This window comes from Pan paniscus, chromosome 7, assembly GCF_029289425.2.
Source record: "Pan paniscus chromosome 7, NHGRI_mPanPan1-v2.0_pri, whole genome shotgun sequence".
Lineage (NCBI taxonomy): Eukaryota > Metazoa > Chordata > Mammalia > Primates > Hominidae > Pan > Pan paniscus.
In genome coordinates, this window is record NC_073256.2 from 142,562,069 (window position 1) to 142,584,024 (window position 21,956).

The window sequence follows — 21,956 nt, forward strand, 5'->3', positions numbered from 1 at the left end:
AGTTTCTGAACTTGGGGGAGGGGTATGGTGTTTACAATGCTTCTTATGGAGCATTGCAGTCTTGTGAGTTCAGTTTCATGCTTTAGAAGTTAGTAAAAACAACCTAGAGAGCTAAGAGAGCTAGGAAGATGATTTTCACTTGCTACCTTTTGGTTCCAAAGGCAAAGTGCTTTCAGTATTTAGACTAATTACACTTGCAGAATAGTTATCTATTCTGTAATAATGATAATGACAAATATTTTGTTAGTGCTTACTATGAGCCAGGCCCTGTGCAGATCATTTTACCTACATTATCTCATTTAGTCCTCATATCAGCTTTCTGAAGTAGGTACTGTTATTGTACCCATTATATATAAAAGGAAATTGAGACTCTAGTAAAATGACTTACCAAAAACTACATAGCTAGCATGTAATTTCATAAAGCCTAGATTTGAATGAAGTCTAATTCCAGAGCTAGCTTTTTTGATTACTGTGTTACGTCGTCTCTCTTCTGTGTCACGATGATGAGGGAATTGTGTTGGCGGGTAAACTAAACATGACTATAAAGGTGACTACTTCTTGAGGATTTCTCCCATAGTCACTGTGTTTGTAAAGAACCCCTGACACTTACTAGCTTGTATCATGTACTGCTGACACTCTTCACTATGATTTCTAGTGGGCGGCAGTTATAAAATGTGTATTCAGTTTTTTTTTTTTTCGAGATGGAGTTTTGCTCTTGTTGCCCATGCTGGAGCACAGTGGTGCTATCTTGGCTCACCGCAACCTCCACCTCCCAGGTTCAAGAGATTCTCCTGCCCCAGGCTCCCGAGTAGCTGGAATTACAGGCATGCACCACCATGCCTGGCTAATTTTGTATTTTTAGTAGAGACAGGGTTTCTCCATGTTGGTCAGGCTGGTCTCGAACTCCTGACCTCAGGTGATCCACCCGCCTCAGCCTCCCAAAGTGCTGGGATTACAGGCATGGGCCACCACACCCAGCCATGTATTCAGTTTTAATTTTGCCACACTAATATCTATGTGGAGGAATAATTACAAGTTCAAAGTGCAGTGTAGTGAGAAGTAACCAAGTTTCTATTAAATATTGCTCAAGGAGTGAGTAAGTCATTAAATTCAACTCCTGATAAATATGTGATTACTTAACATTAGGCTCCCAGGACACCCCCAGTGTGGGTGCACGCACACACACACACACACACAGAGGTAGGTGCATGTATAGATGTGTGTTGCTAGAGATAGTTGGAGCTATAGTTTCAGAGAAGAAGGGTTTTTTTTTGTTTTGTGTGTTGCATTGTGGTGGGTGCGGTCAGAGGTATGCTTGATACTGTGATTTGTTTTATTTTATCCAAAAAGAATAGATGTCTTCTTTACAAAATATAGAAAAATCAAGTTTTAATTTGAAGAGATTAGGAAATACTCATATTCTGTTTCAGAAAGTAAAATCTCCCAATATACGTCCCATTTATTCTAAGAAATTTAAAATACAATCAGGCAATCCCTTGCTGCCTTTTCTTCCTTCCTCCTTGCCAAAATGGACATATGTACTTTATGACATTTAATATTTATCAGAGTCTTCTGAGTATATGAGTCATGTTGAATTGGAGTCAGCAACCCCTTAAGAACACTAAATGTCTACTTTGTCTTAGCCTGGTATTTTACTAATAAAATGCGTGGTGTTGAATTTAATCCACTATATATAATTGGTGGTGTTCCTGTTCAGACATGCCTGTACATGGCTTTGTAGAATAAAAAACACCTGATTCTGCGATTTTTATTTGTTTAGGACCAAATTTCAGGAAACAGCTTGGCCGTGGGCAAAACTATACAGTTGAATCAGAGACATAAAGTTGGAAGGAATAAGTAGGTGAAATTTGTCTTGAGGGTGTGCCTCCCTAACACACACATACACACACAGACACACATCCACGTGTCCCAGTTGTAAAGGTAAAGAAGTTTTATAGACCCATAAGGTATGAAGTGTTTGGTTCTTTTCTGGAGATTAGGGAGGATTCTGGAAAAGGACCTTGTGGCTGAGATCATAGGAAGCAGAGAGCAAAGCAAAATGATATCTGGTAGTGTAATGAAGTAGTATAGAGATAAATGTGTGTGGATGTGATAGGGAAAAGAGGGAGGAAAGTCCCTATTTTCATGTCTGATTCATTAAAGGCAGTTCTACTGAAGACCTGGGGTTGTTGAGGGATCTTATTTGGCTCTGGGTACCATGTACTACAGGACCTGTTTCATCTCTGCTTCCCAAGCCTCAGGCCTGGGCCTCAGGGATTCTCTCCAGTGCATGCCTTAGGCTACAGCTATAGGGCAGCTGTGGTTAGGGAAGGGCCCTATTTAGAATAGTTGGTCAAAAAGCACATCACTTCTGTCCCTTTCTTGCAGAACTGGTTGCTGCTCTGGAATGAAAGTTTGATTGGTCTGTTAGCCATGCCCACCTGGATTTGGGAAAGCCAATAGAAAGAATCTTCTGCTCCCCCATCTGCTGTTGCTTTTTAACCTGTAGCCTAGAAAATGGCATTATACTGAACAAATAGGATATGAACAGACCTTAGACAATGCTGGAACTGGTGCCGGATAAGCTCATGAGTCCATGCTGTGCTACATAAGGACCGTATTGCTACAGGCTTACTACCTACATCTCTTAGTCACAAAGGACCTGGAATTGGTCTTGCTTGAGAGTCTACATCTATAAAAATAGCTAGTTTGTTCCCTCCCTTCCTTTCCTTTCTTAGACGATCCTTTCTCCTTCATTTTGCCCCTAGCCTTTCACATTTGAGACAACCAGCCTTGCTTTCATTCTTTCATACTTGTTTGTGCCTCATTCATCATCTTCTATTCACTGAAGTCTCATGAATTTTAAGTTGAATTTGATTATAACACAAAATCACCCATTTCTGTTTAATGTTCTGTTGATCATATAACTTTAATGCCTATTCAATACCTCAAAAAGAGAGAATAGTAATGTAGTTATAATATTGCTGTTAGTGGGTTTTGACATTGAGTAACAGATGACATGTCTAATGAATAGTGTGGCTGCTTAGATTGCATAATTATAGGTTTGTTTGACTTTAGGAAAATCATACGCAGGCCAACTTCACCCATTTAGAGACTTTTTGTATTATATAAGTATTAGAGCACTTCACTCTAAAAAGAAACCCGCTCCGTCAGTGATAATCATTCTTTGTTTTTCCAGGGTTTGCCACTCAGTAGGAAAAAGCAAAATGAAATAGAAACCATCTTTAAAGGATGGATTTAATTCAGTAGCCCTTCCTGGTTTGAATAACACTTCAGTCCACAATGGTTTGGCATTGTGCTTGTGACTGGGGTCATTGGGTACAGACATGCAGGTTTATAGGATGACAGCCCTGGCACTGGCATACTTACAGAAACAGCTAGAATTTTATAATGTAAATCAGGGATTATCTGTGCCCTTTGGACTTGATTTTGTGGGGTGGCAGTGCGGGGGGGATAGCTAGTTATTGTACTAACTTCTTGCAACAGTTTCTTAATTGACGTATCAGGTGACAGGTCTCACAGAGTCACCAAGGCCCCACTGTGATACTTCTCCATGTATTTATTGGCTTGTAAATGAATGTTCAAATGTATCACTTAGGTTCATTTGATTAACGAAAGCAAGGGCTGGCTGTAATAAATAAACACTCACAGAATGGCTCAGTGAAGGAATTTGAATATTCCTAGCCTCCCAGACTCCGCTTGGCAGGGCTGGGGGTGGGGGGAGTCAAATGTGTGGCTAATAAAAGTGACTTTTGACTTTCAGCTCTATTCAGAAGTAATTCTGCAACATGAAGCCTTCCAGTACTCTCCCTTCACCTTGAACATTTCTCTCCTGCTGCTCTTCATTTGCTGCCTGGTAGTCAGTCTGGAGCTGCTTTCATCTCTGTTGCTGCCGGTGCTCTTGGCCTAGTACAAGCTTGACCTCTTAGCAGCTGGAGTTGACTTAGTTATTCTCCTAGCATTCTCTGAGTGACTTGGTTGCTCTTACAGCACTTCAGATTAGCTTTGCTGATGTGAAAGGTCACTTTTCACCAATATTAAAACTTATTAATCTTCAAAAAGGGGAAAAATAATTTTCTTTTTGTTATCAGATTTCTTAAGGAATTTGGAAAGAGCTTTCCAGAACCATGTCTGATAGCCTCTCAGTGGCACTGTCTAGTGTCCTCCTTGGAAGTGTTGTTTTATGCTAACAGATTGCCAACGGAGCTGAGCTGAGGCTCTGGGTCTTTGACTTTCTCCTACCTGAAGGTTTGTTCCCTGGATATTCATGGAGGAGTCGGAGGTGCTTGTCCTCCTTGTGTTTAAATACCTTTTTGCACAGGTGGGCAAGTGTACAGACTTGGCAGTTAGAAAGCCAGAGTGGGAGGCCTGGCGCTGCTGCTAACTACCTTTGTGGCCTTGAGCAAGTTACTTCAGTTTTCTCATATGTAAAATGGAAATAGAACTACCTAACTCTTTATAGCAGCATGATTCATAATCTTTTGGGCATAACATGCACACATATGTTTATCGTGGCACTATTCACAATAGCAAAGACTTGGAACCAACCCAAATGTCCAACAATGATAGACTGGATTAAGAAAATGTGGCACATATACACCATGGAATACTATGCGGCCATAAAAAATGATGAGTTCATGTCCTTTGTAGGGACATGGATGAAATTGGAAACCATCATTCTCAGCAAACTATCGCAAGGACAAAAAACCAAACACCGCATGTTCTCACTCATAGGTGGGAATTGAACAATGAGAACACATGGTCACAGGAAGGGGAACATCACACACCGGGGCCTGTTGTGAGGTGGGGAGAGTGGGGAGAGATAGCCTTAGGAGATACACCTAATGTTAAATGACGAGTTAATGGGTGCAGCACACCAACATGGCACACGTATACATATGTAACAGACCTGCATGTTGTGCACATGTACCCTAAAACTTAAAGTATAAAAAAAAAAAACACCAAAAAAAACAAACTACCTAACTCTTATGTTGCCCTGAGATTTGATGTAAGTTTGATGTGCTGGCACATAATAGTGTTCCCTAATTGTTAGCTACAGCTATTATATATACATATATAATCATTATCATTACTTTCCATGTTTTATCATCTGCACTGAACTTCCCTAATGCCAGACTTGCAGAAGTGTTGTACAGCAATGCTTTTCTCTCTGGAGTCATCATTCTGTGAATTTGAACATCGTTGTGTGATTTCTACCCACCACTCCAGTGCTGGTGCCATCTCTTTTCCTATAGAAAAGTCACACTGAAAATATAAAATAGGCAAGTGAAGTTATATCATATGTCCTCTTTTACGTTCTAATTCAGTTGAATCTCTTTGATAGGACAATTTATATTTTAGTGAAAGTTTAATTTTCAGATTTATGAAATATAATGGCCTTAGAAGAATATTGAAGGAAGAGTTGCTATAATTCTTTGTTGGATCCTAAGAACACTAAGGCATCATTCTTGTCCTCGAATGGATTAAAATCTCTTTGGTGAAAGGAAACAAATGCAGATAAGAAAGGAAAGATTGGTGGTGGTCCCAAGATATCAAGAGTGTATGTGTTAAGGCAAATTAGGTGAAGAAGGAAATCCTTCTAGGCTGGTATAATTTACAAGCAGGTAGGGCCTGAGCTCAGCCCTTGATGGATGTGTAGGATTTAATTTGGTATATATTCTCAAAAAGGGCTTTCAGTGAAAGAGTGGGAGAATTTTGATGGTGGGAAGATATACTGTGGAATCAAGTAGCAGGGAGCCTCTGCCTGATCAGTCCCTCCACAACCACCCCAACCCCCAGCAACTTTTTAGTCAGTAACTAACTCTGTGTTTCTGTGTTTATCCCTTTTTCCCCCTCCAAAGTCAAGAGGTTTTTACTGCAGTCGGGAAATAAAGGTTAACAAGAAGAACAAAAAAGAATTACAAGAATCCTCTTAAAATTGCTGTGGCAAGTTGCTACTTGACATGGACGTTCTCATGACCTGTCTTTAAGATGCTCTTGTGGGAGTCTCTTCTAGTTCTCATCGTAGGTCTCTGGTCTCTCAGCCCCCTGCTACAGCTGACCAAGACCCTCTGACTACAGTTATCTGACTGGGCACTGCTTCCAGGTGTGCTGTGATCCTTAGTTCTTTTTAGAATTACCTTCCTGATCTCTTCTGGTGTTCCCTGTTCCCTTTGTTGCTTGGGCTGCACCAGTCTTTCCCAGTGTTCTTCAGCAGCTTGTCCCAACATTCTTGGGCCCTGGAGCCTGAACTGAGGCTGCCTGTAAGCCAGTTAGGCTCCAGAGATTCTTTCCTTAAGCTTCATGCCATCAAAACTGACCCAAGCCTTGCCCATTTCCTCCTTTGCAGGAAGGTCTCTTTGGCCTTGAACCAGCTTACTATCTGGCTCAGGTCTTAGTAGCATATATGGGACCCTGTTAATGAGAACTTATCTCGTTTATTTCATTTTGCAGCTCTTCTGTAGCATTTTGAATATCTTAGGCACATTCTGAATGCTTTCAAAAATTAACTCATTTAATCCCAGAGGGAGATTGCTAACATTATATCTATTTCCACTGATTTAAGCCCCTTACAGACTTTCATTTCTTATGCTTCAGACTTTTGCTCCCAACAGATACTTTAGTGAGTGCCTATTTAGTTTTGGGGTACCTCTAATCATCAGAATTTTGGAAAAGCAGTTTATACTGTTAGTCTTTGTTCAGGTTACCAGCTTTACCCACTTTTTTGACCAGTTCCAGTATCAGAATCTAATACTCATAAAATATACTGATCCATTAAGGAAAACAAAACAAAACAATACTTTCCTTTAACTAGATAAGGCTGGTGCGAAACCAGTAGTCTATTTTTCATTATTTTAAATGGAAAAAAATATATTATAGGTTAACTAAAACCCCTAATCAATTTACTGAAATGTAACTGAGTACAGTAAAATGCCTAAATGAATTACAAAACATCCATTACATTAGGATGTAAGTTGTTTAAAATTCACTTCTTTATCATGAAACAATATGATTTTTAACAAACGGTTGCTGTATATATAGCAACATATATATGTTGGTACCAAGCCATATGTCCATTTTGTTGACTTTCAGAAATTTTCAGAACAACAAACTGTGACTCTAATAGTCTAACAATTTTACCTGGAGTATGACCTGAGCCTTTTCTCACGCACCATTTTGTTAAACATGTATTTAATTTGGGGAATGTAAATACAAATTTTTCTTATGTAAACATTACACCCTCCCCCGACCCCCAAACTTACATTGAGATATTTGTATATTCTGTGCTGCCTGGATAGTAAAAGCTGAAGGGTCTTCTACCAGAAGCATGTTAACCCAGGAGATAGTCTATGAAATATACTTATAAGTAACTATTATAAAATTAAAGCATATGTTTTAAAAGCCAAATGTGAATGGACTTTACATTATTTCATTACTTTGGAATGATCTGTGGTATTATTATTCAGAGTAGAAAAGAAAAACTGACATTTGTCTGCACTAAGGTGTATGAATGGAGAGTCTTTGAGTAGATTCATTCCCAAATGTGATGAAAGAAAGCTTTATTTTCTTTTCATTTAGTTATCTTAAATTCAAAGTTTTTAGTTGAAATTTTTATGTTCCTGTGTTAACTATCTTTTCCTAATCTATTAAATTATGTTTAGAGCTTGAAGAAACAGTTTAAAAGCACTTGTAACAACATTACCTTGCTTTTCTAATTTGCTAGTCCCTTTTTATAGACTCCTGTTCCCTGAGGATATTTTAATTTTTTAAACGTAGTAAGCATAGTTGTTTCTTATTCTGACTAATATAAATAGTTACAATAATTGAAATATTTGTGGATCTGTTTCTGCTGATTGTTATTCTTAGTGGCTTGTTTTCTTGTGTATTATAGGTATGTAAGGTTTTTTTGTTTGTTTTTATATTTATTTTTGTTTCAGCCTTTTCTCCTGTGATCTGCTCATTCTTAAAAAGTATTTGTAGGGATTATTTGACACCTAGATTAAGAGTGCCTTCTCCAGAGGGTAGTTATATTTGCTTCTGCCAGACACCTGTGAGTACTATCTGCCTGAGACCACCTCCCACCAAGATCAGAGACTAGGGTCTCTGGATCACTCAGGTTAGGGGAACCCAGGCTGCTGCAAATCCAGGAGGACTGCCTTATGGCCAGTTTTTCTGAAACAAGTTTGTTTTCTCTTCCCTTTTCCCTGTTCTGCTTCACGGCCAAGGCTAACCTCCCTTCGGTCCCAGGGAGCAGGGAGAGATTACTTTTGGTTCATCTTTATACAAAGAGTTGGGATCTCAGCTTACTGTGGGATGGTATGTGACTTTGGCATTCTGTTGCCCCACTTCTCGTTTTTGTTTTATTCTAGATTTTGCCCTGGTTATTTCTTATTACCTTGTGACTCTTGTTTTTAAGATTTATTTTTTTTCTACTGTATCTGTTATCTTTGGTTGTTTTCTTTTTTCTTTCTTTCTTTCTTTTTTTTTTTTTTTTTGAGATGGAGTCTCGCTCTGTTGCCCAGGCTGGAGTGCAATAGCATGATCTCAGCTCACTGCAACCTCCATGTCCTGGGTTCAAGCAATTTCCAGCTAATTTCTGTATTTTAATAGAGACTAGGTTTCACCATGTTGGCCAGGCTGGTCTTGAACTCCTGACCTCAAGTGATCTGCCTGCCTCGGCCTCCCAAAGTACTAGGATTACAGACGTGAGTCACCACGCCCGGCTGCTATCTTTGATTGTTTTCATTAGGAAGATTGGTTCAAATAATCTAGCTCCGTGTTATTAAAAGTGAGAATCTTCCCTATTTGACCTTTAACAATCCTTCACAGTTTATGCAACAGATATAAGACAGAGCTGCTTAATGGATGAGGGAACTGAGGCTGGGAGAGGTGTAGTGACTGATTTAAGATCATGTAAGTAAGGGCACAGCCTGGAACTCCTGAATACAAGTCTTTTCTTCTTTCCAACCTACCACTGCCTTTGAGCTGTCTTCTACTGGGTGTATTCTTAGAATTTTGAATGAAGCATCATATGGTGAGGAGGTTTTTTATATTTTTTTTATTTTTTATTTTTTGAGGAGGTTTTTTTAAAAGATGTAATACCTCTACAAAATTATTTAGACCATTGACTGATGTAGATTATATTGATGCAACTTTTTCCAGATATGGCATTTTAAGTGGAAAATAATAATTGCCATTTTTTTTTCTTTCAGCTGAAGTGAGTAGTGAATATAGTATGGACAAGGCAATGGTTGAATTTGCTACATTGGATCGGCAACTAAACCATTATGTAAAGGCTGTTCAATCTACAATAAATCATGTAAGTTTATACCACTCCCTGGTTATATATTTGGTTACAACTCACTGACCGAGAAGTAGAAACACAAAATCAAAATTCTTCTCTAATCTTTAATGTTTCCTTATCCTTAGTGTAACAGCTATTAAATTCCTCTAAATTTGGAAGTCTCATAAAATTGGAATCCTAAGTATTTTCCTGGCTAGGCCACTTAGGTTGATTAGCATATTAAATCTATTTTAGATTGCTTGCAATTTTTTGTCTCAAAATTTTAGTGTAAGCCTCCTTTGAGTGTGAGGAGATTTTTATAAAATCCTAAAAATTGCATGCAACTTGTTTTTATTGTTCTATTTGCTTAAACATACAATTGAGACCAGGTTTAGTTACTGATTCTCTAACTTTAATATGCATCTATTGCCAAATTCTTAGAATCAGATAATATGGAAGAGTTTTAGAGCAAGTTTAAAAATAAAGAAGATCGGTATTTTGGTTTTTCCAGAAGCCAAACTTATCTTTGTTGACTCCAGCTGTCACAGGAACAACACATAAGGCAGTTAAGGTGGGAACATAGCAACATCCTTTTCAGTAGTACTGTGTTGAGTAAGAAATGAGCAATACGATTGCAGTCATGTTTCTGAGAAGTCTTTTGTCCTCTGAGCAGTGGAAACTCCCTGTTGAACTGATTTTGTATACCTGTGTAATAGGGTGTCTTGTATTTCTGGTTTCGTTATTTGCCTTTTCTTACTTACAGCTATGGGAAAATTCCAAAAATCAAATATTTTACAAGATCGGTGATTACTCAGTGGAAGATACATTTTTAAATCATGTTTAATACCTAAGCCAATGAAATGAGCATTATATAGTTATAGTAAGCTTTTTTTAATGGTTAGTATTTAACTATAGTATTTGACTAACTTTAAGAATATCACCTATATCCAAATAATAAACTCATTCAGCTTGTAAAATTTTGACGTTTCTGGCTATTGTGACTGTTAGTCCTGGTCTTATGAATAATTCTTCCATAGGAAAATATGACAGTGCCGTTATGTTGACATCATATTTGAAACTGGATGGCACTTAGACTAGAGGCTTTCAATTTCAGCCGAACCCTAGAACCAGCCAGTTTCTGAACTCTCAGAGATTCTGATTTCATTAGTCTGGAGCAGGACTGGGACACTAGTATTTTTTAGGAACTCATTCTAATGTGCATTCAAGGGTGAAAACCACTGACTTAAAAGAACAAGGCTGACTTTATAGAAGAAAGTCAAGTGTTTACTGCCAAAGATTAGAGTTAGGCTTGTTATATGGATCAATCTTCCTTTGACCCTTACATTATGTGGCACTTACTTGATAAGCCTTTCTATCTTTAACTTTCATACTGTGCAAATGCAATAGCACAGTGTATATTACAGATAAGAAAACAAGATTTTGGAGTCAAAGAACGTTATGTTGATTTTTTTTCCCTATTAAACTCTAGGATTTGCAGATACTTAAGGTATTTTTACATCAAGAATTGAACTCTTGGCTGGGCGCGGTAGCTCATGCCTGTAATCTCAGCACTTTGGGAAGCCGAGGCAGGCGGATCACCTGAGGTCAGGAGTTTGAGACCAGCCTGGCCAACATAGTGAAACCCTGTCTCTACTAAAATACAAAAATTAGCCAGGTGTAGTGGCATGCACCTGTAATCCCAGATACTCAGGAGGCTGAGGCAGGAGAACCGCTTGGACCCAGGAGGTGGAGGTTGCAGTGAGCCGAGATCACGCCAGTGCACTCCAGCCTGGGCGACAGAGCGAGACTCTATTAAAAAAAAAAAAAGAATTGAACTTTTCCCCCTTCAGGACATTGAGTCACTCATTTAAAAAAAAGTTTTAAACTTCTCACTCTTTCTCACATTCAGTAGTTAACAACATTTCTTTCATCTTGAGGTTTCATCTCATTATCCTCGAACAGGGAAGATAGATTTTATCTCACTTTTCAGCCCTAACCTCACACTAGAATAGACTGGAACAACTTGGATTTAGTGATTCCGATGCTTATCAGGAAGGTCTCTGTTCTTTTATAGGAAGAAAAAACATAGTTATTTTTCTTTTATGATACAAAGGTATGCTTTCTATGCAAGCTGGATACCAGACCAAGAATAATAAATCACAATTTCATAAGGTTTCTAAGACTTGATATTATATGGGGATATGACCATTTTGAGGGAAATGTTTTACATCACTTTATGTACTTGAAGCTAAGGATACTGCTATCTTATTGCTTGTTTTGGTGAGCGATAAGAATGAACAGCAGCTTGGGAGGGGCCAGGATAATATACTTGTTTAGAAACAGCAATGGTCTAGGGATGTGAAGCTTTTCCAGCCCTGGTTCTTCTACTTTCTAAGTTATGATCCCTGGTCAAGAAACCTAACCTCTTGAAACCTCATGTTCTTTGTCTGTGAAATTCCTGCCCTGTGTATTTCACAGAACGATTATGTGAATCAGATTAGATAATGTATATCAAAATGCTTTGGCATTCATCAAATTTGATGGGGCTGTAAGATAATATATTATTGCAAACTCAGATTTCCAAACAGAACTCCTTAGAGAGATGGAACAAAATCTTCTAAAAAGCAAGTATTTTGTTTTGCTCACTTTATTTCAGGGTATTTTTTTGGCTTTGACCTGTCCTATTCTGGAATTCAAGAGTCATATAGGATTAAGTATAGGCTACTTAAATTATTGCACAAGGTGTTCATGGCCTCTAAAATGAATGAGTTGTTTAAAATAAGATTATTTTTTTAAAAGGCAATTAATGGGAACCCATACAAGTCCCATTTAACCCACTGCTCTGTCATAGACTTTTGCAAATTGCGATACTTCCGTTACTATAATATTTGCCTAGATTCGAATCTACCCTGTGGTCTTTCTGTTTATGAATTTTCACATAGTCATAGAAAGTTGATTTAAAAACTTTTTTAATCATTAAAGAGCATTTGAATTTATTATTTAAATAGACATCTCTCTTCCACTCTCATCTTCTCAGAATTCTAAAGATTATGCTCCTTCTGAAAAGTTTTGGAAGTTTTCTTTGGAACCTCAGAGGTATGGGTCAACTTACCAACAATCCCTGGGAAGTCCCTTTGGCGATTAGCAGAAGTTCTCAGGTTACCTTCCGTTGTCTCTCAAGAAAACAGGGCTACTATACTCCACAGTGCCCAAAGATTTTGTTTGGAATTGGCATCTATTTTAGTGCTCTGAAAGTTAAAAAAAAAAAAAAAAAAAAAAAGGACTCATTCCAGCTAATTTGTTGAGAGAATATTATTCAGTGAACACTAAAAAAATTCTCAGATAGTCTCTAAGTCATTTATAAAAACTTTCAGGTTAAATGGGTTTTATACCTGTCACAACTCTTTAAAAACTGCATTTAGATCTTCAGAGAGTTCTATATGAACTTTTTTGATATTTTCAGTCATAAGACCAACATGTCATAAAAGTGTTTTTAGAGCTATAAGACAGTACACAGATACATACTTTTTTTTAATCACTATTACTGCCACGGAAAAACTGTTTTCTCAGTTTCATATTGAGAACAGAATGATGTTCTGAACACTAGACTTCTGATGACCTGATGTTTCCTCCCTTGCTTTCTACGCTTTTATTAAGTACATTGAAGAGACACTATTGGCTGGCTTTTTGTTTTTCAGTTTTCATAAATAAATGAATAAATTTATGAACATTTGAATAAATACTCAAATCTTTGAATAAATATTTACTGAACAGCCATGTGCCAGGCACTTCTAGTTGCAAGAAATAGGAAGTCAATCAGCAAAGTCCATGTGACCTTCACCTCAGGATATGCGAAGTCCAGAACAGAAGACAAATATTTTACAAATGTTATTTAATTACTGCTGTGCTGTGTGCTACAAATTAAAAATAAAGCGTTCAGGGAGAGTTAATAACCCAGGGGCAATAATGTCTTCAGGGCAGGGAAGAATTTGGAGACTCCTTCTGGAGGAAATGATATTTAAGATTCAAGTCAAATGAGTCTCAACATGGGAAATATGATATATTCTGTGTAACTTTTGCATGAAATGGAAGCATCTTATTTCTGATTGTCTTGATGTCAGCTTCAGAGTGCCTTAATCAATCCAAAGACTTATTGTGAAAATTAGGCCAGAGAAGGCCTACCTTTATATATAGAAAGTTAATGTTTATAGAATAGTTGAGTAACCTATCTAAGATTGGTCAGTGATTCATTTAGTAATAGATTTTTGAGTGCCTACTATGTGCCAGGAACTATGCTTAGTAATGCAAGTCATGGCAGTAGTTGATTTAAGAATTATTTGATTATCAATATCCTACTTCTTAAACAGGGGTTATCTCTCTTAAAATGAGACTTTTTATTGACTATTAAATAAACCCAGTGGTAGTACTGTGTGTTTCTGATTATATGTTTATGATTGTTTTAAACTAAACCTATAGTTCCAAACTGTGGGCTTCAAATTGCTCAGGGTAGGTTTGGAGAGTGAACACCAGTTTAGTTCAGGGAATCCTCACGTCCATTTTTAGGTATGTGCTTTTTCAAATAAGAGGTGACAAATCCAACCACTATCATGGGGGTAGTCCTTGCAATGTTTTTCTAACCTTAATTCTCACAGGGAAAATGATGGGAATGTAGCTAAATGAGAATGACCCAACAAGTTCAGAGATTACTGTCATGTATATTTAGCAATTGATGATAAAATATATATCCTCTCAGCTAGGTGTGGTGGCGCACGCCTGTAGTTCCAGCTACTTGGGAGGCTGAAGTGGGAGGATCACTTGAGCCCAGGAGTTCAAGATCAGCCTGGACAACATAGTAAGACTCCATCTCTTTAAAAAAAAAAAAAAATGTTTTTGGTGACCAGTATAGTCTCAGAGTTTAGCAAAAGAACTAAAGCTTGAGAGTCACATTATACTTCAGCTTTTATTGTTTTTATTATGATCCTTAGTTGTGTAGTTTTAAGACATTTTACCTCTTAAAAGAATTTTCAAAAAGATAGAAAAAAAGAATTTTCAGAATTTACCTGTATATTGTTCTTTTGGTATGTGCTGCTTCTGGATGTTAATTTATTGAAAAATCCAAGTATGTCTTCACTTTCCTCTAATACCCTCTTTTATGCTCTTGCATCTTATAAATTGTATAAGATTTTAAAGCATTTATATTGGATTACAGCTACATATTTGTTTTTTTAAGTCAGTATCTTGTAACAATTCCTACTAGAAGCCTGGTGAGGGAGAATATTTTTCTTCTTAACTGGAGCAAGTAGGTGCTAGGTTGATCCATTTGTATTGTTTTTTATAAATTCGTTCATGGATATGCCCTATGTAGTGTGGTTTTTCACTTGATATGCTAACCTGAACATTTTATATGCCTTTTAAAACTAATGTGTTGAGAGTTAGAAGAGAAGAAATGTACTTGATGTATGCTATTGAAACCAAAGCAATCTTAGATATAATAAAGGAACAATGTGGGTCAAAGGTATAGTTTATCTCAGCTCTGTCATTATGCAACTAGTTTTGACTGTTTTTGACATAGCACTTCCCTGTGCCTCCTTGCTGTTCACCCTTCATCACCTGGTAAGTTGTGCCTTTTTCTTACTGTGCAGTTACCTTAATATCCACTACTTTAACATGAAATCCTATAGGGTATCTTGCAGGTTGGAAGTTACCATTTTAGTTAAACCAAATTTGGGAAGAATTTCTCCCTTAGAAAGCTAATAATTTATTCTATGGTACCTGAGAGCAGTTCTAGGCCACAGGATGTAACCTATTATATATGACCACTTACTGACTGAATATAAGAATATACCCCACTCTATTAGGCATTGTGAATCATTGACAAAAGAAGGAGGGGGAAATTCGTTCGGTGGCTATAAAATTTGAGGACAGGAGATTCCTGAGCATGAGATAAATTACTCTTGTCAGCAGAATAGCAAAAAGGCAGGAGGTGACAGGAGAGTGAAATTAGTGAAAAGCTCTTCGAGCCAGAGGGGAAAGTACTAGGAGACTCACCTCTTCTCTACTGGCTGCATATGGCATTCTACAGTGATAGACAACTCTTAACATGTTTCTTATCAAAAGTTTTCAAATGAGTTATATGTGAGCTTTTCATCTGTAGGAACATTGCTCAGGTGTGGAAATTAACCAAAGAAAGAAAGTTGACTTTAGGTATTCACTCTTCAGACACTTGGAATGTGTCTATTTCTGTGATTACTGGTAATTAACTTCTATTTCAGTGGTTTAGAACTCCCTGTACAGTTATTCTCAAATTAAGGTTGTGTTCGGTAACATTTTGCCTAATAAACAGAGACAGAGACAATTAGTTCTGAATATAGTATCCCACTAATTGAACTACCTCTATAAGAAATAATCTAGATATAAAATTTCTTAGGTTTCGAAGTAACATAGCTGCTAATAGGTGAAAATATATTATATTGAGACTGATTTTCACGGTTACTTCATAGAAATCCATCATAGTATTTTGGAGTTATTAAATGTTGGGTTTTAATCAGACTTATAAAACTGTTACTGGGCCTTAATGTGCTTCTAGTGCAGCATTTTCAAGAGTTTGCCCCATAATACTAATTAATCAGGATGTGAATAAGTATAATAGGAGAATAGGATTTTGTGGTCAAATAAGTTTGGGGAATGCTTGATTAAAAGAATTTCCTTAAAGACTCCAAAGCCTTTAATGTGCTTTTATGCAATGTGATTCTCCAAAGGAAGAGGATATTCAGAAATGTTGTAAACTTAGTTAACTAGAACATCTCTCTGGAGGAGGGACTGATATTCTTCAGAACCCACTTTGGGAAGTGCTGCTATGGTTTCAACCCCCTAATTTTATGAAGGAGGCTGTGAGATAGGTCCAGCACTTTGTGGCAGAGTTTTTTGTGGCATCCAGAAAACTGGGAAGTATGTCAAACTCCCTTCCGAAATGAGCCTTAAAGATGTTTCCATGTTGAAGGTCAGGAAAGGGCCAGGCCCTTTCTCCATTGCATTACTCCAACAGTGAGGAAGGGACAGTTTTTAAAAACATGCGGTGAATGCTTAGTCTGTGTTTGAAGTGAAGAAGACCCCTCTGTGCAGTGATGATATGAGAAAAAGGAGAGAAGGAAATGTTTGAGAGGAAAAGAAGAGAGGGGCTTACAGAAGAGGCAGGAGACACACAGGAGCAGCAGAACGGGCAGGAAACGCATATGGACCTTTGAAGGGCCAGGCTCACCACAGCACTCCAGGTAGGTACCGAGGCGCCCAGTGTGATTATTAAACACCTTGGCCTCAGTGGCACCAGGCCATCCTAGCAGCTAATTCTTTGAATTACCCAAATGATATGAATGTTCCTTAACACAGCAAACTCCTGATTATTTCTGACATTGTAGATAGTCCACATACAGCATTAAACCTTTATTTTAGATGTCAATTTAGCTTCCTTCCAACCTCACAATTTTCATGTAATTAGTAAGTATTAAAAAGCTTGAGGTTTAGGCCTTTCCCCACTAATTGTCAGTGGTGCTGAATGGGCTAACTGCAGAAGAGAGATGGGGAAATAGACTGAACTGGGACTGGGGAATGGATCAGTAAATGTTAAAATTCGGTGTAAAATGAAGGCATTTTTCAGTGTGGAGTTGAAAGCACAGTAGTCACTGGTTGTCTACAGTTTCACTTTCCACTGTTTCAGTTATCTGTGGCCATCTCTGGTCCAAAATTATTAAACGGGAAATTACAGAAATAAACAGTTCAAATAAATAAATTAAATAGCACCTCATTCTGAGTTGTGTGATGAAACCTTGTGCCTTGCTGCTCTGTCCTGTCTTCATCACAAGAGGAAGGATGAGTACAGTACAATAAGACATTTTGAGAGCAAGAAAGATTATATTCACATAACTTATTACAGTATACTGTTATCATTATTCTATTTTTCTATCAGTTATTGTTAATCTCTTGCTGTGTGTAATTTATAAATTAAACGTTATTGTATGTGTGTGTGTATAGGATAAAACATAGTCATACAGTCATGAACCACATAACAATATTTCAGTTAAACGAGAGGCCATACATATGATGGTGGTGCCATAAGATTATAATATCATACTTTTACTGTACGTTTTCTGTGTTTACATATGTTTAGATACATAAATAGTTGTCATGTTACAGTTGCCTACAGTATTCAGTATAGTAACATGCTGTACAGGTTTGTAGCCTGGGAGTAATAGGCTTACTATAGAGCCCAGGAGTGTAGTAGGCTATTCCATCTAGGTTTGTGTAAGTACACTCCGTGATGTTCCACAGCATTGCCTCATTTCTCAGAAAGTATCCCCATCGTTAAGCAGTGCATGACTATACAGGGTTTGGTACTATCTGGGGTTTTAGGCATCTACTGGGGGTTTTGGAATGTATCTCCTGTGGATAAGGGTGGACTGCTGGAGTTGCTTATTAGTCTCAAATTGTTCAGTTGGTGGATCACTTGAGGTCAGGAGTTCGAGACCAGCCTGCCCAACATGGTAAAACCCCGTCTCTACTAAAAATACAAAAATCGGCTGGGTGTGGTGGCATATGCCCGTAGTCCCAGATACTTGGGAGGCTGAGGCAGGAGAATCGCTTGAACCCAGGAGGCAGAGGTTGCAGTGAGCCATGATGGCACCACTGCACTCCAGTCTGGGTGACAGAGTGAGACTCTGTCTCAAAAAAAAAAAAAAAAAAATGTTCAGTTGGTACCAATAGTATGTTTAGTCCAATAAAGAAACAAAAGCCTCTTGACATATGTACACAAATAGCTACAAAAAAATTTTAACGGTGAAATAGTTTGACAGAGACAATAAAAACGTGCATAGGAAATTCAGAGTAAGGGAAAAGAGTCTTTGCTTAAATTCTGGCTTTCATGCACTCTAACTCTGAGCCTCAGTTTCTTCTGAAAGTAGGGATGATAATTTAGGTCATAGAGTTTCATTAAGGATGAAAGTGATAGCATGAAAGCACCTAAAACAGTTCTGTCACACTAATTTATAAGGTTGCCTAGAACGTTCTATAAAGAACTCATTTCCCTGGACCAATTTCAAATACTGTCTGAAAGGGAATTTTAAGTTAAAGTTTGGAGAGTAGAGTGGGCAGCAGGAAACCATCGGGAAAGGCTAGAGATGATGTTCCGAGATAGGTTGAAGGAAGGGCCTCTTTCCTTGGAAGGGGTTGGGGGTGGCTTGGGGTATGGAACTTAGTGCTCATAGTCAGTGTTGTGACCAGAAAGGATTGTTCAGAATCAGGGGAACTGGGCCAATGCAGAGGCCAGTGAACAACGTGACATTTGGCCAGCTGCATTTGAACTTCCCTGATATTCACCCTCTCTATGTCTATAACAATGAAAAAGATACCGCACCCTTTAGTATGTGATCATTAATAGTGATGAGGGGGTCATTCTAGAGATAAGAACCAGACAACAAGTAAACATTCACAGTTTTTAATTCAGGAATAACTTTCAGTGTTTTCTTAGACATTTTATTTAAATGAAGACTGAGGAAATTCAGCCCTAAAATGTATTTCTCTCTGTGTACGAGTACACAATCATGCTGTTTATTAAACTATCTTGCTTACATCTTTAAGTATTTTTTATTTACTTTATTAGTAACACTTATTTGAAAAAGTAATTGGGAGAGAAAAATGTGTTGGATTTATGCCTCTGATGTATCACATGCAGGTTGTCAGCTCTGGTTCAAGTGTGTAATCTCTATACATTGCTGACAAGCGAGAGAGCGAGAAGGATATAAATGGAGAGTATGTGAATGGATTTTATTTTTTCAAGCCCCTGTGTGAGTTTGCAACTGTGCTGGTAAGGAAAAGTTCTTTCATTGTGCAGTGGAGCCAGTGCCCAGTGAACTGTCCTTGGGAGAATGGAGAGGATTTCTTTCCATTGTTTCTCTCTCACAGCATCAAGTTTCTGGTAATGGTGGCACTTTCCTTCTTTTGTGTTGTGGCCAGTGTGATATTTAAACCACTAAAGCTTTAAGAATTTTATTTTTTTCTGGACTTCCTTTTTTAAAAAAAAAAGTCTAATAATACAGCACTCTTTAGTGAAAATCATTATGTTTATTTATCTTGGGTTAGAGTATTGCAGTCAGTTATTATGAATAGTTTTAAATTTAATGATCTCTTTTATCCTTTATTTCATCTTCAAATAATCATTTAATCATCTTCTCGTGGAAGCTGATATTCAGAAAGATCAAGTCAGTATTACTTAAAATTGGAAACAGTAAAGGCTGGGTGTGGTGGCTCACACCTGTAATTCCAGCACTTTGGGAGGCTGAGGCGGTTGGATCATCTGAGGCCAGGAGTTCGAGACCAGCCTGGCCAACATGGTGAAACGCCACCTCTACTAAAATATAAAAATTAGCCAGGTGTGGTGGTACATGCCTGTAATCCCAGCTACTCGGAAGGCTGAGACATGAGAATCGCTTGAACCCAGGAGGCAGGGGTTGCAGTGAGCCAAGATTGCACCACTGCACTCCAGCTTGGGTGCCAGAGTGAGACAATGTCTCAAAAAAAAAAAAAAAAAATCGGAAATGGTAACCAGAAATAGTAGAATATGATTGCACCACAGGATTGATTTCTAGACATTCTGACTTGCTTGCTTTTTACCTTACCCTTGACTGATACCTGCAAGGTCTCACATGCTTCTCTGCCTGCCTTCCAGTTGCCTCGGCTATTTGTGGTTCTTGGAGTGCTGTTGGTACCACGAAGCAAGTCCTCTCTACCCATCAGGTCACTCTCTGTCACCCTGAGGTTTATTTTAGCCCCCTATATGGAACAGAAGCCCACATGAAATACTAAATAGGAACTTTAAGTGGAATAAATTCTGGGTGTGCTCAAAGAGTTCTTCTCTTGCAAAATCAGGAATTGAATTTGACACATGAAGTATAGTTAGACCATGTTTTGAAAAGCTGCAGCAATACTTCTCAGGAAGTTGGTAAAAAAAATTTTAATTGTTTGAAAATTAAAAGCTTCAGCAAAAACATCATATGCTCAATTTTCTCTTGGAAGAAATTCTTGTTACTGCTTAAAGCACCTATAAATAATGTAGGTGAAACTGAACATGTTATACTACATGTTTTATAATAGTAATGGAACTGCTCTCAGAATGTAGAATTAAACCGTTTTGGCTTTATAATGTAAAGTGTCATATATGGTCCTGTTACAATGGTAAATTGTCTAGTGTTAGAGTTAAATTTAATTAATGATTTTTTTTTTCTGTGCCTGCCCACTGAATAGCTGTGTGGCCATAAGCAATTTTCATAGGCTCTATGCTCGCTTGCAAAATCAGCTTAGTAATAATATCTGCCCCTCCTATCTAGTGATTTCTTGAGTAAAAAAATGAGATAACATTATGTGAAAGTACTTGGGAGGTAAGAGTGCTATATAAGGGCAAGGTCTTACTGTTCTGTCCTGTTAACTTTTTACTTCTTTCTCTTACCACAAAAACACCTACCACAGGCTGATTTAAATTGGTGAGCTCCTCTAAACCACCTAAACTTGGAATAAATGGCGATAAACTTTCCTTATATTTATTTTCCCAACTCACAGCTTAAACTGGAAGGAAAAAGTGTATAAGATTCACATTTACCTTTTGACTTTAGTCATCTTTTTCATAAAGGTTTATTCCTGTCTACCATCCTGCCCCCTCAGAATTTTGCATAAATCTCATATAACAGTTCAACAAGTGACTGGTGTAGACTGGGCCTGCTTTGTCACCGAGTCACTTTATTATGAAACACTTAAAGTTGAATATCTGTATATAGCAATGAAGAAATAATGTTAAACAGTTTGTACTTTCTAAGGCCAGGCTTGGTGGCTCACACTTGTAATCCCAACACTTTGGGAGGCCGAGGTGGGAGGATCGCTTGAGCCCAGGAGGTTGAGACCAGCCTGGGCAACATGGAAAAACCCTGACTCTACAAAAAAATTAAAAAATGAAAGTAAATAAACAATTTAAAAATTTATACTTTCTGATCTGATGGTTTTCATGACTAACTCATCAGACAGCAATGAAAAGTGAAATTAATAAAAATTCACAAAGCCAGATATAGTTAGTTAAAAATGAAGTCTGAATAAGCCGTAATCATCTTTACTTCCCTCTTCCCATTTTGTAAGCAGTTGGTATTTGATTGATAAGCATGTCCAGCTGGGAAATAAAGATCTGGCTTCTAATCCATGTTCTACCAGGCTGTGACCTTGGACAAGTCACGTAACTTCTGTATTTCAGCTTCCTCATTTCTAAAATGGGGTAATAATAGTACTTGGCCTACATACCTCATTGGGCAATTGTAGATAAAACGAGATTGTAGATAGGAATGTTTTGACTACCCCCCTGCCCCACAAAATTGAAAGGTGGTTATATAGTTACCACATGCAGTCCTCATCTGACAACCCATATCTGAATGGCCACAAGACTGAAGAGTGAAAGAAACTTCCTGATTCTACCAACAAGAATGGGAAGGGAGTCCCTGTTAGCTCTTAGAGGAGGAAAGATACATTCCCAGTGCTTAGATCTCTGAATCAAATTCTGGAACGCAGTTTCCCACAGAAGTGACAGTCAGTGGTTGTGTTTCTGGCTAGCCAATAAAAAAGGAAA

The 21,956-nt window shown here is 37.8% G+C and overlaps 1 protein-coding gene across 7 annotated transcripts in view; it reads left to right on the plus strand.

Annotated features, from left to right (window-relative positions):
• The window catches only part of NSMCE2 (NSE2 (MMS21) homolog, SMC5-SMC6 complex SUMO ligase), a 274,220-nt gene that overhangs the window by 47,199 nt on the left and 205,065 nt on the right, over positions 1 to 21,956 (plus strand). For all 7 annotated transcript variants that reach the window (XM_034966578.3, XM_014345998.3, XM_008973918.5 and 4 more), the window contains one exon: positions 9,234 to 9,340. In XM_034966578.3, coding sequence (XP_034822469.1) covers positions 9,234 to 9,340 — 107 coding nt within the window. The remainder of the gene's footprint in view (positions 1 to 9,233; positions 9,341 to 21,956) is intronic.